Source organism: Lingula anatina, chromosome 1 (genome assembly GCF_051362555.1).
Source record: "Lingula anatina isolate TDL-2025a chromosome 1, LinAna3.0, whole genome shotgun sequence".
Classification (NCBI taxonomy): Eukaryota; Metazoa; Brachiopoda; class Lingulata; order Lingulida; family Lingulidae; genus Lingula; species Lingula anatina.
The window spans coordinates 42,249,340-42,266,070 of record NC_141767.1 but is presented as its reverse complement, the minus strand read 5'-3'; the positions used below and the strand labels follow the sequence as shown (position 1 = coordinate 42,266,070).

The 16,731-nt window shown below is 35.8% G+C and overlaps 2 protein-coding genes across 4 annotated transcripts in view; both read right to left on the bottom strand.

Moving 5' to 3' along the window:
- The window catches only part of LOC106179876 (uncharacterized), a 43,377-nt gene that overhangs the window by 25,937 nt on the left and 709 nt on the right, over positions 1-16,731 (bottom strand). The window contains exons 2-3 of one of the 3 annotated variants that reach the window (XM_086994165.1): positions 16,670-16,725; positions 8,635-8,736 (exon numbers count right to left, since the gene is read on the bottom strand). In XM_086994165.1, the coding sequence (XP_086850291.1) occupies positions 8,635-8,736; positions 16,670-16,725 (158 nt within the window). Of the gene's footprint in view, positions 1-8,634; positions 8,737-8,757; positions 16,726-16,731 lie in introns of those variants that run through there. The other 2 variants (XM_086994158.1, XM_086994153.1) reach the window with 2 other exon arrangements.
- Positions 4,841-8,176, bottom strand: LOC106157141 (uncharacterized). Its single transcript, XM_087000645.1, has 2 exons — positions 7,864-8,176; positions 4,841-7,180 (listed from the first exon to the last, which is right to left on the bottom strand). The coding sequence occupies exons 1-2, from the start codon at positions 8,174-8,176 to the stop codon at positions 7,104-7,106; spliced, it is 390 nt and encodes a 129-aa protein (XP_086856771.1). The 3' UTR covers positions 4,841-7,103.

Below are 16,731 nucleotides of genomic sequence, written 5' to 3'. Positions count from 1 at the left end.
ACAAATTACAAAATGGTCTTGACCCAATTAGCCCTTAAGGCATGGAAATATTTTAAAATAAGTATTATAAGGTGCTATAGAAAATGTTTATTTCTAAAACATCGTTATAATTATCATTTTTATCATTTTTATTATTATCATTATTATTATTTGAATGAAAAAAAAACTGTGTGTGCAGACTTTACACAGAGGGCAAATTATGTTGTTTAAACGTTGAAACAACATATAAGATGTTGATAAGATGTTGGATAAATTTTGGATTTGAAAGTTGGATCAACGTCAGAAAACAACATTGTATCAACCCCAGTTGTTAGACAACATTATTGCATGAAAAGACATTAAAATGACCTGAAATGTTATTATTTTTGGTACAAAGCACAGGTACACAATCATAACGTACACTGTAAAAACATCCAAGTGCCTGCTATGTTTGATTTTTTCAACGCATTTAGCTCCTAAGCATGTTTTGCACCTAAGCATGGTACACCCTTATAGCCTGGATGAGTTTAGCAGTAGGACATGTTTGATGGCTAAATATATGTAGGGTATATTTGTATGGCCTGTAAGTTAGGATTTCCGAGGTTTAGTTTTACATATATATATATATATATATATATATATATATATATATATATATATATATATATATATATATATATATATATATATATATATATATATATAACAAAGTCACAGGCCCGTATTTCAAGATATTCCTTGAAATAGGTCTAAGGTCAACTTTTATAAAGGCTTCCTTTAATGAGGTGTTCCTTGGTAAAGGAAGGCCTAACGAAATGGTATCCTAAGACCACACTTTAGCCTCTCCTTTGATAAGGAATTACTTTGACAAAAGTTAGTCTTTAGGTAAGGGACACTGACATAAAGGAGCTCCTCATTGGTTAGAGTAGGTCTTTGTGACACCCTCCTCGTTAAAAACGCCTCAGTAATGTTGTATAATTGGGGTCAACTGATCAACTTCAGTCATGCAACAGCGCATATGGACATTATCACTACATGTGGATGTTTTGATCTAAGCCAAATTTAGTAAATAAAGCAAGTATTCCTAGAAGAGAAAAGAATGATTTGGATGATGAGAAAACCAAAGTCGTCGACCCTTTTCTGATATCGAAAAGCAGCTACTGATGCAACTGGTCAACAGAGAAAAGCCTATCCTCGATCAAATGTATTACTTCCGTCAAGGAGGTTGTTTTCACCCCTGTTTGTCTTCTGTCTGTCTGTTTGTTTGTCATCAACATAACTCAAAAAGTTACGGGCCGATTTTGATGAAATTTTCAGGGTAGGTCAGAAATGGGTTATATTAGAAGTGATTAGTTTTTGGTGGTGATCAAGATCAATAATCAACCAATTATCATTAATCGAAAATAACACAAAAAGTTCAGGACCGATTTTTATGAAATGTACAGGGTAGGTCAGAAATGGGTTAACTTAGAAGTTGTTAGTTTTTGGTGGTGATCAAGTCAATAATCAATCAATAATCAAAAATCAAAAATTACTCAAAAAGTTATGTGCCGATTGTGATGAAGTTTTCAGGAACTGTCACAAGTGGGCCAAGGAACACATGATTAGTTTTTGGTGGTGATCCGGATCAATAATCAATCAATAATCAAAAATAAAAAACTAAATCATTATAGAATGAAAATTGGGTGGAGACTTTGCTCTCGGAGTGCTTTTCTAGTTGAATTTAATGAATTTGAATTTGGGTAGGCATGTTGGTTTACATAGTCCTCCATGAAGCTGATTTTCACAAGAGAACTGTACACGATGGCTGCTTAAGGAAGACTAAAAGTTACTCCAGACCAACCTTACATTTTAAGGAATCCTCAGCCGAAAATAAAGGAAATCTTTAAGCAAATGCAGATTCTAGAAATGACCGATTCCTTTCCTAAGGATGATTGTTAAGTGATTCCTTTCAAGTGAGATAAAGAAAGGTCTTGGAATACAAATTTCGTATAAGGTCGACTTCAAGTCACCCTTAACGCTAAAGGGAAATTCTGGAATACGCGCCACAGTCACCTTAACCTGGCTATCTATAACAGGGTACCAAGAACTGTCAACTTTGTTAACTAACTTCACTCCATCACATTTACAACGACTTATTCATCCTGGTGTTAGCTGACCTTGCAAGAAAGTTTATTGGAATGTATTTCTGAATAACAAGTTAAGAAAATTCACTAGTTCACTAAAGAGACAAAACAACTTTCACTTTTACTTTAAAATATTTTTTTTATTATTTTGATAAAGTTAGTTACAGTATTGATAAACAAATTATCACGTTTTCAATAACTAATATTTAAAGTTACAATCCATGTCTTGCATCACGACGACCAAACAACAACGTTGAGTCAATGACCAAAATACAACGTTGAGTCAACGTCACATTATGACGGTGTTTTGAAGTGGCTGGATCAACGTTGATTTTACTTTGAATTTAGGTAGATCAACGGCAATTCAACGTATCAACCCGTTTTCAACGTTGATCCAACGTCACTATGCCTGCTGGGTATATACATTCCATATATAATTTTAATATAAAGATTTATGTAATGCTGACTAATGGAGTATATAATAAGCAGTATCCTGACCATACTTGGTCATAGCGTTGTGTCAATATAAGTGAGGTGCTTCAAGTACATTTTTCTCGATCATTTGGAGTACCGGTTTGTTGTTCTTTTTAAATTAAATTGAGCGATTTTGTATTGAATTATTATTGTTGACGTTTTATGAACGTCTAAACTTTTTATTATAACGTTGTCATAACTTATTTTTTTAGTTATAAAAACGTTTTCAAAACATTATTATAAGACGTTCCAGAACGTTATAAAATCATAAAAAAAATTACACTAGATGACGGTAATATAGTCTTTTATAGAAACATTTCGTAAACTTATCTGCAACGTCATCTTAACGTTACGATGACGTTTTTAATCTCCACAAAAAAAAAAAAAAAAGAAAAAAAGAAAAAAAAAAACGTTTTATAACATATTTTGTTGTTGTAACAGTTCTTATGAGTGTTATTAAAACGGTATAATATTATAATGTTCTTCCAGAACGTAATACAAACATTATAAAAGACAAACACATATGCATTTCCAAAACGTATTCCGGAAAACTTACAAAAATTTTGCAAAACGATTGAAACGTACGGCAAGAGTAAGTTATGTCATTCAAAGCTAGAAGCCTGAAAGAATTGCTAAAATCTGTCGCATAAGCAAGGCCCAACAAAACACAAAACTCCACATGGTTTTCATGGATTACTCAATTATCACTTATATTTCTAAATGTGAAGAAATGTTTGACAGTCCATGCAAAAAATCTATTGGACGGTTTTGAATACTTCAAAGAGATTGAATAAACACGTGTCTGCTCCTCCACAATTGTGAAAATTGAGCCATTTGTACAGAATCAAGCCCTAATTTGATCAAAACATCTTTTAAAATGAAAAACAATTGTCTTCAAAGTTTAAAAGCAAAAGCTGATACAAATTTATTTGAGTTTCCCTGGGCCCTCGAATGCATGTTTCCAATACATGTGGCCCACTGACTTTTGGAGGTCATTTTGGAATTTTAAAACCTAAAGAGGCGGATACTATGGCATTTTCTAACCATTAAATGATATTTTGTAAAAGACTACATAAATAACTTTCACCTTGAAAGAGTATTTTGGTGGCCATATTAAAATTGACTGCCATATTGGAATTTTCAGACATGCACCTATATCCAACGTTTCTTAGAATCATGTTCTCCACAACTGTGCCAATTTTTACTTGTAGTTGTAAGTCTGCATATTTTGAGTAAATAGACTGCTTATTTTATTTTTGGGGGCCATTTTGGATTTCTATACACCTAAAGAAGCGGGTATTGATAATTCATTCTTATCATGGTATTTCCTAACTATAAAATGATATTTTAAACCATTATAGGATTATATATTAGAAGTTTTAATTTAAAAGAGTATTTGTGGCGGGTCATATTGCATTTGGCGGCCATATTGGAATTTTCAGACATGCCCATATATCCAAAATGGTTTAGAATTCCGTTATCTACAACTGTGCCAAATTTCATGCTTGTAGGTAAAAATGCACAATTCACCCTTTTTTTCTGCACCAAATACTTGGACTATATTGTTGTATCAACCCCAAAAGCTAATCGACCCTACGCTAACCCTTTTAGACATATTTTGATTTTTTCAAAATCCGTTTATAGATCAGTTGTTTACTAACACAAAGGCAAACAAGTTTCCTTGAATAATAATCGAATGATCAATCGAAATTAAGTTGCAATCCTTGCGATATGTTTATTTATAGATCTATAGGTATGGTGATCATTTAAATACTGTATTCATCTATATTAATTGTCAGCAATGTAATTAGTTATAATCTCGGCGTGTATAATTTCAAAAGTGAAGTAATGTTTGACAGTCCATTCAAAGATATATTGAATAGTTTTAAACACTTCAGATATATTGAATGAACACGTGTCTCTTCCTCTGTGAGAGTAAGAATTTACCCGAATATGCAAAATGATACCAAGAACGTACTTGATAAAAACATCTTTTGAAATAAAAACAATTGTGTTTAAAGTTCAAAAGCAATAGCTGCTACAATTTATTTGAGACATTTGTAAACTCAGCACGTTTTACCTAAATTTTTCTATGCCCATGCAAACATAAGCTATGTTTCCCACTTATTGAAGTGTTTGAATAACGGCTCTACAATTATTATTTACGAAATATGCAAATGAAGGGCCAGATGAAAATAAACATTGATAAGAACTTCTTAATTAATTGGTTTTTGGAAAAAAACTGGGAAAAACTGCACGTGTCGTGGTTGATTCAAATTTTTTGTTGTTTAAATGATTGACTACAAAAACTCTGTTCTGAGTTTATAAGATCCTTTTCCTAGTGAACTATAAGTTTAGTATCAAATTCAAAAATTTTGAAAACATCAGGCAAATCAAATTCCTCTGCGGCATTATGTTTCACAAACAATGACGATAAACACAGAAAAAGATACAAAGATAACTAGGATATTAACACAAAATAACAGAACACTTATTAGTATTCTTTCAATTATAGCTAATAAATGTTCGATACACAACAAAAACCCATAAATGTTTAATCCGATGTTGAAATAGCCCTTCCTATATATTTGCACACCTATCCGCCATTTTAATTATTTATAAATTTATATATGAAGTGCACACGATGTTTAATTTGGACAGATCCTTGCAAAAAGAAAACATTATAGAGTTTAGAATACATTGAAAACAGGAAGTTCAATCAAAGGAGTTTCTATTCAGTTTCTATTCAGTTTGTCCGTTTGGCTTGTTAATCAAAACTATACGTTCCGAATCTATCAGCAAAGCAGCACTGAGCACGTCTTTTTTTTTTTTACTTCATTCAATTTTTCTTTTCCATATCTCATTAGTTAATCAGGGTGCAACTACTCTGAAAAAATAAATACGAAAATTCATAAGTATTCAGAGTGTAGTTAGATGCCCTACATTCCATCATGGCATCTCTTATCGGAATAAAACGGTAGGAGAGGAGTAGAGAAGGAGTGAGGAACGCTAGGTGGTTGGTGAAAGGACACTTAAAGGTGCTGATTAGAAACTGAATAAACCAGCCATAATGCTTTTGAGCGGTTTACCGGTAAGATAATCTGTTATTTTTAAAATGTTAAAATGTTAATTCCTCAATCACAGACAGTTATCTACCAGTAAAAAACAACAGCTGTTACAAATAAAAGTGACACAAACATACACACAAGCAAACAAACAAAAAATGAAAATAAGAAGAAAGCTAGAAGATCACAGAGGCGATACCGCCTCCGGATATTGTACCACCAGCTGGAGTAAGCACATCCATATGGAAAGCCAAAAAAGGGACCCCGCCACCAGTATTGTGTTTGACAGGCTCTATAAAATTCAATAAACAAGAGTTCTCAAAATATGCAAAAAGAAGTGAAAAAAAAACAGCATAACTGTAAAAATTGTCCAATTAAGCTGATTTTCGAATTGACCTGTATTTTCGTAATATTGATCACTCCTGTGACTTTCAGTTTTGCCAGTTTTGGAGATGTAAGGGACAGAAATCTTGCAAAAGTCATTTCATGATGAAAAGTAGGTCAAAGGTCAATTTCAAGTCACGGTTAAATCGCCAGTATAGGACTTTCTACTCAACTTCAATAGCAACTATGGGCCTATCTCTGACAGTTTAAGAGATATAAGGGGCAAATATGTTGCAATTTTGGAGTTATAGTAATGTGCCATAAATTTCGTATATTTAAAATCTTTACATACGACTTTCGGTCAGACATCCATAGTAATTTTTCCATAATTCCTTCGGTTTGGGGGATATTTAGGGTTGAATTTTCGTTCAACGAGTGTCACGCCCAGGCCAATGCACCGATTGAGACAACAAAAAAGGGATTCAAGTTGAGATTATATGTGACCTAAGTCTAAGAGATGGGGACACAGGTCCGTGCGGTCTAGGAGAAGCGGTAACGGTGACTTGTATCCCGGAGCCGGCGGAGCCGTGCGAGACGGGTCGGGACTAAAACCATAAGTACTGCCAGCGTACACGCTGGTGGTACTAATACAACGCGGTAAATTAAATTGTAGTTGACAAAAAATAAAATATCAATGCAATACACTATTTTCAACAAAATAAAATGTTTTCCGTCCTTGAATTATTTACAAAAATATGACTGCATCTATATATTGAGAAAACAGCGGGAAATGGAACATTTGTGCATCTTTTGGTTTTTTTTCAATTAAAACTCAACCATTGGCACTGATAGAGATGTAAGGGATGGTGTGATAAATATCAATTTTTTTATATTCATATTCATCTTAATAGATTCTATAAAATTGTAGGCATCGATGTTCTTTTTTTAAATATACTTATCCCTTTACTACCACATTTGTTTTTAAATGTTAATGATAGAGGTAAAAAACTTGCCGAGTAAAGAACGGTGGTTAAAGTGCAATAACATATGTTGTTACCACAGCAACCTCTGTACCTCTGTGCAGTGAACCAAAAGCCAGTAGAATATGCACTGCTGCACAGAGCTGTGCAGGGATTCACTCTGACATAGTACTCTGGCACCGTGCCTGAACTGACTTTAACCACGCTAGCAGTCGAGGCGCAGATGGCGACACTGAAACATAATGAAGACGGATTCTGCATTCCTTAGTCTTTTGTCTTATACATAAATCACATGCATTAAAGCTCCATATTTGTAATTTCAAGAAAAAAAGAACACGGATTCCCAACCAAAATACTTAAATCTTACATAAAATATAAAATATGTTTCCACTCTAAGTTTATATGTACAGCAATTAAAAAGATTATGTCTAAGTGAAGAACAGAAAAACAAAGGTTGGAGTGATAAATAGTGCGTTATAAGGAAAAAAATACCTCAGCGGTACGCTGAACATTATCGGCATCGCCGCGTAATAACAAACATAACGATCTTATCTTATTGCAGTAAAAGTCAATGCGAATGACAAGCTGGTGGGGTTTAAAAGCCAAATGTAACCATACAATTAACTTTTATGGTATTATCATCAAACATGCATCAAAGTTCCATATTAGTAATTTCAAGAAAAAAAGACCAGGGGATTCCAACAAAATTTTGTTTTTAATGGTCATTTGAAAGAATAACATACCGCATTACACATTTGCCTGTGGTTGTTAAGTGCTTTAATTACCATAGTCATTACTGTACATTTTTATTATCATGCACAAAGCGATGTGTATCAATAAAAAATGCATGCAATACAACACTTTCAAGTATTTTAATACTCTTAAATTTCTTTTAAAGAGTTTTAAAAGACTCACATGTGGTGGGGGCGGTGGTGGTAGACTCAGTGGTTGTTGAGTCAGTGGTGGTAGACTCGGTGGTTGTAGTCTCAGTGGTGGTAGGCTCAGTGCTCGTTGACTCGGTGGTGGTTGATTGGGTGGTTGTAGACTCGGTAGTGGTAGACTCAGTGGTTGTAGTCTCCGTGGTTGTTGACTCAGTGGTGGTAGAATCGGTGGTCGTTGACTCTGTGGTAGTGTCGGTGGTTGTTAATTCGGTAGTGGTAGATTTTGTAAACAAAGAATACCAGTTTTGATTTTTGGCCTGAACCTGGTATGAACCTATACTACTCATAGCACTTAGTTAAAGGGAAAATATCATCTTAACATTACGATTTGATTGTTATATATTCGTATTATCAGTTTAGATATTAATACGCTCACCAGTCGTAGTCTGAGCAAGACTCATTTTAAATTTACAATTACAATTTTGGTGAATAATTTAAAAAAATGTTTCTCAAAATACATTTTTCTCGAGATATGTCACATATTGGATTCCATGCGTTCGGTAAGACAACTTGAACTGAAAACACTTTTGATAAAATTTATTCGTGCAAGAGTGCTAAATAGCATTGCCTTTGCTTGAAATAGTTAACACAAATGATCAAACGTTTATATAGATATCGAAGATAACTAAGGGCCTTTTGCACAAACATTTTACTCATATACGGAGTACCTGTAAACATCCTACGCTACCCTATTTTTGCATTTATGTTTCTTTTGCTTTTAAAACAACAAAAACGTTCAACTTACAGGGTTACTGCCAGTGTAGCAGATGCACCTGCTGGCACACGCACCAGTCCCACAGCACCCCTTAAGTTGGTTGAGAATATCGCCACAATCTGCGTCGCAATCTGTAACAACGTGACTCCAAGATGGCGTGGTGTCGTCAAGCGTCTTTATTACATAACATAAACAGGTCATACAATTAACGACATTATGATATATCTTCCTTTTTTTTTTACAATAAAAAATGTTTCTAAATAAAGTATCTCATGCTTTAATCTACATTGTTTGTTCTCCTTATCTCAATAACTAAACAATGTCTTTTAACACTCTTCAATAAGTCTCTTTGGTTTAACAATGTTTCTACCACTACGAGTCTTGACATCAGGTAGAGTTACAACTTGTGGCATAACATTAACTTGTGCCTGAGAAGGACTCTGTTCCATATCAATATCTACTTCAGGCTTCAACTCAAATGGTTCTTTTGTTGAAAGTAAATCACGTCTATTCCTTCTTAATACAGTTCCATTTTCAAGTTCAACATTAAAAGAATTTGGAGAATTTTCCTCTAAAATTCTACCTTTATCACTCCAAACACCTGTATTTCTTTCTCTGTGAACTCTTACAACATCACCTTGGTGCAGTGGTTTTAACAGTTTTGCACCAACATCATAATATTTTTTATTTTTACTATTTTCCTTATTCCTCATCAAATCCTTGTTTCTATGTTCAACTACATCTGGTAATCTATTTCTAACTTTCCTTCCCATCATTATTTCTGAAGGACTATTTTCACCAGACAAAGGTGTAGTTCTATAATTCAACAGTGCTAAATATGGATCTTCACCAGATTCATTGGTCTTCTTTAACATTCTTTTGACAATCTGAACACCTTTCTCAGCTTTGCCATTACTTTGACTATGCTTTGGACTACTCTGGATATGTTTAAATCCATATACATTAGCAAAATCTGTAAACATATAGGAATCAAACTGTTTTCCTGGATCTGTAACAACAATTCTAGGAATTCCATACCTAGCTATGATAGCTTTGAAATGGTTGATCACACACCGACTACTCAAATTTTCTAATTTAGCAATTTCTGGATAATTTGACGTGTAATCTACTACAATCAAGTAATTTGTGCCTCGAAAACAAAATAAGTCAGCTCCTACTTTTGTCCAAGGTTCTACTGGAACCTCATGCTCGGTGAGAGGCTCTTTAGGCTGCCTATACCTAAACTTTTGACAAATACTAGTGGAGTTAAGTCACTCAATATCTTACTAGAAAGTGATATCAAAGGTTTGTGATCAGTCTCAGCTATCACATCTGCTCTACCATAGATATATTCATGAAATTTCTCTGCAGCAAATACCATTCCTAGCAATTCTTTTTCTATCTGTGCATATCTACACTCTGTTTTTGTCATTGCCCAAGAAGCAAATGCAACAGGTTTCCACTCATGTTCATGTAACTGTAGTAAAACTGCTCCAAGTCCACTTTTGGAAGCATCTGACGATACTTTCGTCTTCCTGTTGTGATCGAAGTACTGTAATATTTTGTCACTCCTGATCATATTTTTCAAACAGTCCCATTCTTTCTTATGTTCATCAGACCAATTCCAGTCTACAGTATTCAATAACAAATGTCTCAGTTTCGTAGTCTTCTCTGACAAATTGGGCATGAATTTTGATAAGTAATTAATCATACCTAGCCCTCTTTGTAATTCTTCCTTACATGTTGGATCAGGCATATTGTTTATAGCACTGACTTTACATGGATCTGGCTTTATACCATGTTCTGTAAGACAATCACCTAGAAATGTTAAAGCAGTACAACTTATTTCACATTTGTCTCCATGGAGCTTCACGCCTGCTTTCTATATGATATTCATCACACGTTGTAAAATTCTGCTATGCTCTGACCATGTTTCAGCATAAATCACAATATCATCAATAAAAACTTTCACATTTTTCTCATTTTCAAATAACTGAGCTATCTTAGCATGAAAAATCTCTGGTGCACTTTTCACCCCATATGGCATCCTAAGAAATGAATATCTACCAAACGGTGTAGCCACTGTACACAACCTGGAGCTTTGCTCATCTAACTTAAGGTTATAGAAACCATGACGAAGGTCCAGTTTTGAAAAACACTTGGCACCTGCCATGTCACTCTCTATTTCAGATTTCTCTGGTAAATGATAATGTTCTCGGCAGACATATTCATTCAATCTTAGAGGATCCATGCATATTCTAAGGTTACCATTAGCTTTTTCAACTAATACTAAGGGAAGTACCCAGTCTGTGGGACCATCTGTTTTCTTTATTATGTTCTGACTTGCCAATCTTTCCAACTCTTTCTGGAGTTTCTCTCTCAAAGCAAAAGGTACTTTACGAGCTGCACATATTATTGGCTTTGCATTGTCTTTGAGTTTAATACAAACTTCACCTTCCAGGCAACCAATGCCTGTAAATACATCACCGTACTTTTCTTTGATGTACACTATAGCTAATAAGTCCCCGGTCACTTTAATAGCACACGCTGTCTACATCAGACGCGCTAATGCGCACGTCCCCGACAGTGTTAATGATAGGGGGATTACGATGGACAGCGCATGTTGCTCACAGCAGTAGGCACTGCCGCCGAAGTTAAACCGGTAATTAAGTCTTTAACTTGACTAAACATGTTTTGCTTTGTAACTTGCGTCCTTCAGTCTTGCTGTTGCGGAAGCGCCGGCGGGACATATCTCCACCTTGCCGATATTTATCCCGACTCTCGACTTTAAAAGTATTATTGGTTTTGATTTTATCAAAGTCTTATTATTTCAGAAAACCTGCATATTTTCATACGTTAAGAGAATTATAGAAACTGTAGAAAAAGCTACTCGTACATCAGGGATAAAAAACAACACCTTGCAGCACTATTACCTATTATTCATCACCAGAAGTTACTGTTTCACTTTTTTCTCCCAAATTACAAAGTCTGATGACAACTGAAAGCCTTTAGCCATACCTCAGGGCAGTGGGAGATAGTCTGGATTTGATTAAATGTAATAAAAGTATATTTTGAAGAATTTTCCCAGCCTTCGGCAATTTCCGCAAAGCTTCGGCATGCGCGGCAATACAGAGCTGTCGATATCTATATGCGTGAATAATAGAATTGGTGGAACAACGGTTAACGTCGTTGAATTGTCTGCAACCTACCCGACGGGAGTTCGTGTCCCTGTCGGTACTTTTGAAGATTTTGAAATTGTCATTATTATAAATATCTATTAATATATAAAACAGTCGTGGCTAATTGTTTTTGCAACGGAAAGCACAGTAGGAAGGTTTGTTGTTATTGTTAAAGATATTATTACTGGGGACATAAATTAGTATGCTAATCTCTTATCATGGTATAATGATTGATACGATGGGTATCAAATAGTTTTCCTTTGATATAAACAACAGAAGAGCGGCCTTCCAAATATCTTTGCTGAATGTTTATAACGTAGGTACTATTATGCGCAAAAATATTGATACATGACGCAAACGACATTTACTAATTTTGGTAATATCAATTTTAATTAAAATTAAATTTAATTGAAATTAAAATTAAAATTTGTCTAAACGTGCATATTACCATTCACCTTGTTTAAAGGGTTCGCAACACTTTACATTCTAATACATTTTGCCAATTTTCATGTTTGCTAGTTTATTTTGATTTGAGAGAAAGCGAGAGAAGACCCTCTACTAGGGCCGCAAATTAATTATGAGTATTTTTCTTCAGTGCAAGAGACTGTGTAATGAAAAATCAATCTGTAACTCTGGTATAGGGTGGCCTTGTGTGTGTAATAATATACAAGTAGGGGCAGGGGTACAGTTTTATAGTACATATAGTCATTTTATACATCTTATTGATCTCATCGTCGGGTCATTGTTTACAATAGCGCTTTGTCGCTGTGCGTACCTTTTTGCATTTGAGTTAGACTCAGTCAGTAACAGCTGGTGATTTTGTTTTTTTTTGCGTTTCATTGACAATATTTTGGCCACCTAAGTAGGGAAATATGGCTCTTTGTTTTGAAATGACATTTCCATTGTTCCTTTGAACATGCCAAAGTCAACACACTTACGTCAACATACTTACTTTGTAATACCAACCCAGGGGAAGAAACAAAAGCCTCATAAGGTGTCGTCATTCACACTGTAAAAGGTGTTAATTTCATGCTTCTATTGTTTGCCCATGAATCATTATGACAAATTTGTAGGGTTGCCAGATCACTGGCGCTTCATTCAATTCTCTATATCTGCCCTGCAGCCTGGGATGAGTGATACTTGACTGACCTTTCTTTACATCTGGAGATTTTTTTATAATTCGATCAGTGTGCATAAATTATGATATTTTCCATCAGGAAAAATACGTGATAATGTTACGATTCTTATTTTACGGATACATAATTACAAAAATTAATTCCTGATTTAATACCCCCTATTTCAGAGCCTATTCCTGGCTGCGTTAATTATGGGGGGTTGGAAAGTAATCCGTTAGAACGCAGGAGTGATGATTGCTACTCTTACCAACGGTGCATCACCGATCAACTAATCTCAGCCACCTGAAGCAGATCAAGAATCACCAACAAAAGACAAATTGGACTACATCTGCCTTCTTGTTGAGACATCTTATGTAAAAAAGGCGATAACGGTCAAAACATACGTGCTTCGTGGTTTATTAAATGTTCATCGTATTTTTTCGTTCGTTATTCTTATGAGTTAAGCAGCTTCACCTCCGTGACACCCTTTTTATTTATTTAAACCATTGTTAGATAAACCATGGGTTTCACTCCAGATTTCACGATCGAGCAGCTGATCATGAGGAGAGTGTAGCATGCTATATTAAACTACCCCAAATATATATACAACACCTCCAGGGTTTCACGATCGAGCAAGTGATCATGAGGAGAGAGTGTAGCAGAGAACTTCATTAATGGTCGTCATAATTGGGGGTTGCCTTTGGAAAATGAGTTACATGATTACATAATACAGATACATAATAACATAAGATTAATACTAAAATTTTCCCTGATACAAAAACCCCTATTTGAGCGCTTATTCCTGACTGCGTTAATTACGGGTGATTAGAAAGTAATCTATGAGGACGCAGGAGCGATGATCGCTACTCTTACCAACGGTAAATCACCGATTTACTTGACTCCGCTACTTCGAGCAAAATCACACACCACCAAAAGACAAATTAGACCACGTTCGTCCTCTTATTAAAACAAAGTATGTAAAAATGTGATGTCGGTCAAAGAAGAGGCCTAGACTACGTGCTTCATGGTTTATTAGATAGGCCTATTCATTGGATTTTTTTATTTCATTATTATAGCTTCACCTCGCGAGACCCTTTTTTATATATTTAAAACACAGCACCCACTGGTTTCGCGATCATGAAGAAAGGGAGTGTAGCAAAGAACCTCATTAATGGTCGTAATAATAGGTGGTTGCATTGTAGGCCTAACCTTGTTCATTTTAGTCGACAGACTAAGCTAGAAGAAAGAAAAGATCATTATCGCCTCTCTTTACTTAGGGACAATAAGGATGGCTAGTGGCAGCATTTATAAGTTCTTTTATTTAGAAACTTTCCGATCCTTTGTCTGGGACTGCGTCCGAGAAACGGCGATGACGACAGAGACGTCCTCGAACATTTTGGACTTAGTGCAAATAAAAAAAAATCCGTTAAGAAGTAGCCTTTAAATGTCCTGGCAAATAATTTTGCGATGGCTCAGAGAGTTCTAGAATGAATGACAAGCAACGACATTAGGGTTAATAATAGACTAAAAACTATCAGAGTGTAGGCCTGTCTTACTTCATTTCTAAGGCCATCTTGTGATACGAGTCATGCTACACTACAAAAGAGGGGGTAGCAGTGGATTTAATACAGGGATACCATCGATAGTATATCAACAGAAAATCGCAATCCTCAAATGTTTTTTAATTCATTAAATATAAACGGTCTTTTCTCGTACAATGGGTCTGGTATAGTTGTATTGGCCTATCAGTTGGAAACACGTGGTTCGTCTACAATTGCAAATGGCGGAGGTGCCGTGGTAGTTATTGTCGTAAAATTAGCTGGATACGGTGCACGTGAGAAATTATTCATTAAATTTAGTTTTCGAGCGTCAGCTTAATCTGGTAAAATGCGAGACGAAAAAAATGATAGATAGAGCCATATGACCCACTGTAGAATGATGCCGAATAATACATCAACGACGTAGTTTATCGGCAGATAAACGTGTTTCCATTCTCGGCTGACTGAGGAAAGGTTTGAGAGAGCATTTAAAGAAGAGGCGGTCGAACCAATAGTGAGTAGGAAGTGTGCTGCAATCAAGACGAACAATACCGATCATAAGTGGACAGCTAATAATTAACCCCTAATTAACCCCGGGTTACGCGCTGCTGTGTTGACTCCTTGCTGGGAAGGGGTAGCGGCCTCCTACTGCTGTGCGTAATCAAACATTGTCTTCTAACATGCGGCTACACGACGGTTGCATTGTATTAATAAAGTAATACCTATTCATAAGGAAGGGGGCGGATGGTAATCTTACGAGAATTAAATCAGTTATCGATCATACGCGTACCAATAGTCGTGTTTTTTTTAGCTATACGGTATTCCTTTGTTAAACCACCCTCTGTAATGCCATATACTTTTCTGACATCTCTAGTTCTTATTACTAAACCACATTTTTCACTATCTCCTGCTCCTAGTATTGATACACAGTCTTGGTTTGCTACATAAAATTTTACATTATTTATTTTCTTTCCTGACTTTAGAGTCAGATTTACATAACATATACCCTTTGTAGCAATGCTAGTATTGTTATAAGCACTCAGTTTAGTGTTAGTACTGTACAGTCTTGGTTTCTGTCTTAACAAATTGTACTCATCGATACTCAGAATGTTCACTTGAGAGCCACTGTCTATTTTCAAGGGTATAACTGTGCCATTCACACTCACTGGAGCTATCCACTCACACTTTGATCGGTCAGTTCTGACTGTGGAAACAAATAGTTCTTCTTCATCTTCTTCATCAGATACAGCATTCAGAGTATGTACTTTACTGTCTGTTCTACATTTATTTGCAAAATGGTTCCATCCTTTGCATTTTCTACACATCTTGCCCCATGCCGGGCACTTGTATTTATTGTGGTCCCCACCACATCTGCAACACTCTCTAGTAGAAGATTTACTGTTACGAGGCTTGTCACTGCTACATGGGATTTCACGGCTTTGACGACTTTTACCAGTGGCTTCTAATGGTTTACTTCTTTTATAACCATGACTGACCTTCTTACTACGCACCGCATTGACCACCGCCTCTGTAGAGGACCCGAAGGTTTTCATTTGCTCCTGGCAGGTTTCCGCGGCCATGCACGTCTGTACGGCTTTCTGGAGGGTTAGATCTTCCGTTCGGAGAAGTTTTTCTTTCAGTCTGAGGTCTCTGATGCCGACAACGATCTGGTCTCTGATCATTTCTTCTTTTAAAATGCCAAAGTTACACGTATCTGCTTTGTTTTTGAGATCCGATACGTAGTGCTCAAAAGTTTCACCGACTTGCTGATCACGTGTTCTGAAACAGTATCGTTCATATATTTCATTCTTCTTCGGTTCGCAAAACCTCTTAAAATTTTCCACTACCTTCTCAAAGATCTTTTCGTCTCCCTCTTCGTCATAAGTGAAAGTGCGGTAAAGGTCTTGGGCCTCACCCCCAGCCACTGTTAATAGCAATCCGATTTTTCGCGCGTCTGTAGCTTCGCTGGCGTCAATGGCCTCTAAATACCAGTTGAATTGTTCTATGAACTTCCGCCAAGCCACAGAAATATTCCCGCTCTGCAACTGCAGGGGCGAAGGAGGATTGATACGCTCCATTTTCAAAAGATAAATTGTCCCGATTACTATCGATTGCTCGGATTTACTTCTGGTACCATGTAACAACGTGACTCCAAGATGGCGTGGTGTCGTCAAGCGTCTTTATTACATAACATAAACAGGTCATACAATTAACGACATTATGATACACAATCACTGGCTGTAGTGGTGTCGACGGTGCGGGTGTTACCAATATACACCTCTGAGCAAGCTGGTC

Coding starts and splice junctions, on each gene's coding strand:
- LOC106157141 (XM_087000645.1), bottom strand. CDS start 8,176: ATGAGTAGTATAGGTTCATACCAGGTTCAGGCCAAAAATCAAAACTGG. Junction 7,181..7,863: donor CACCACCGCCCCCACCACAT/GTGAGTCTTTTA, acceptor ATTATGTTTCAG/TGTCGCCATCTGCGCCTCGA.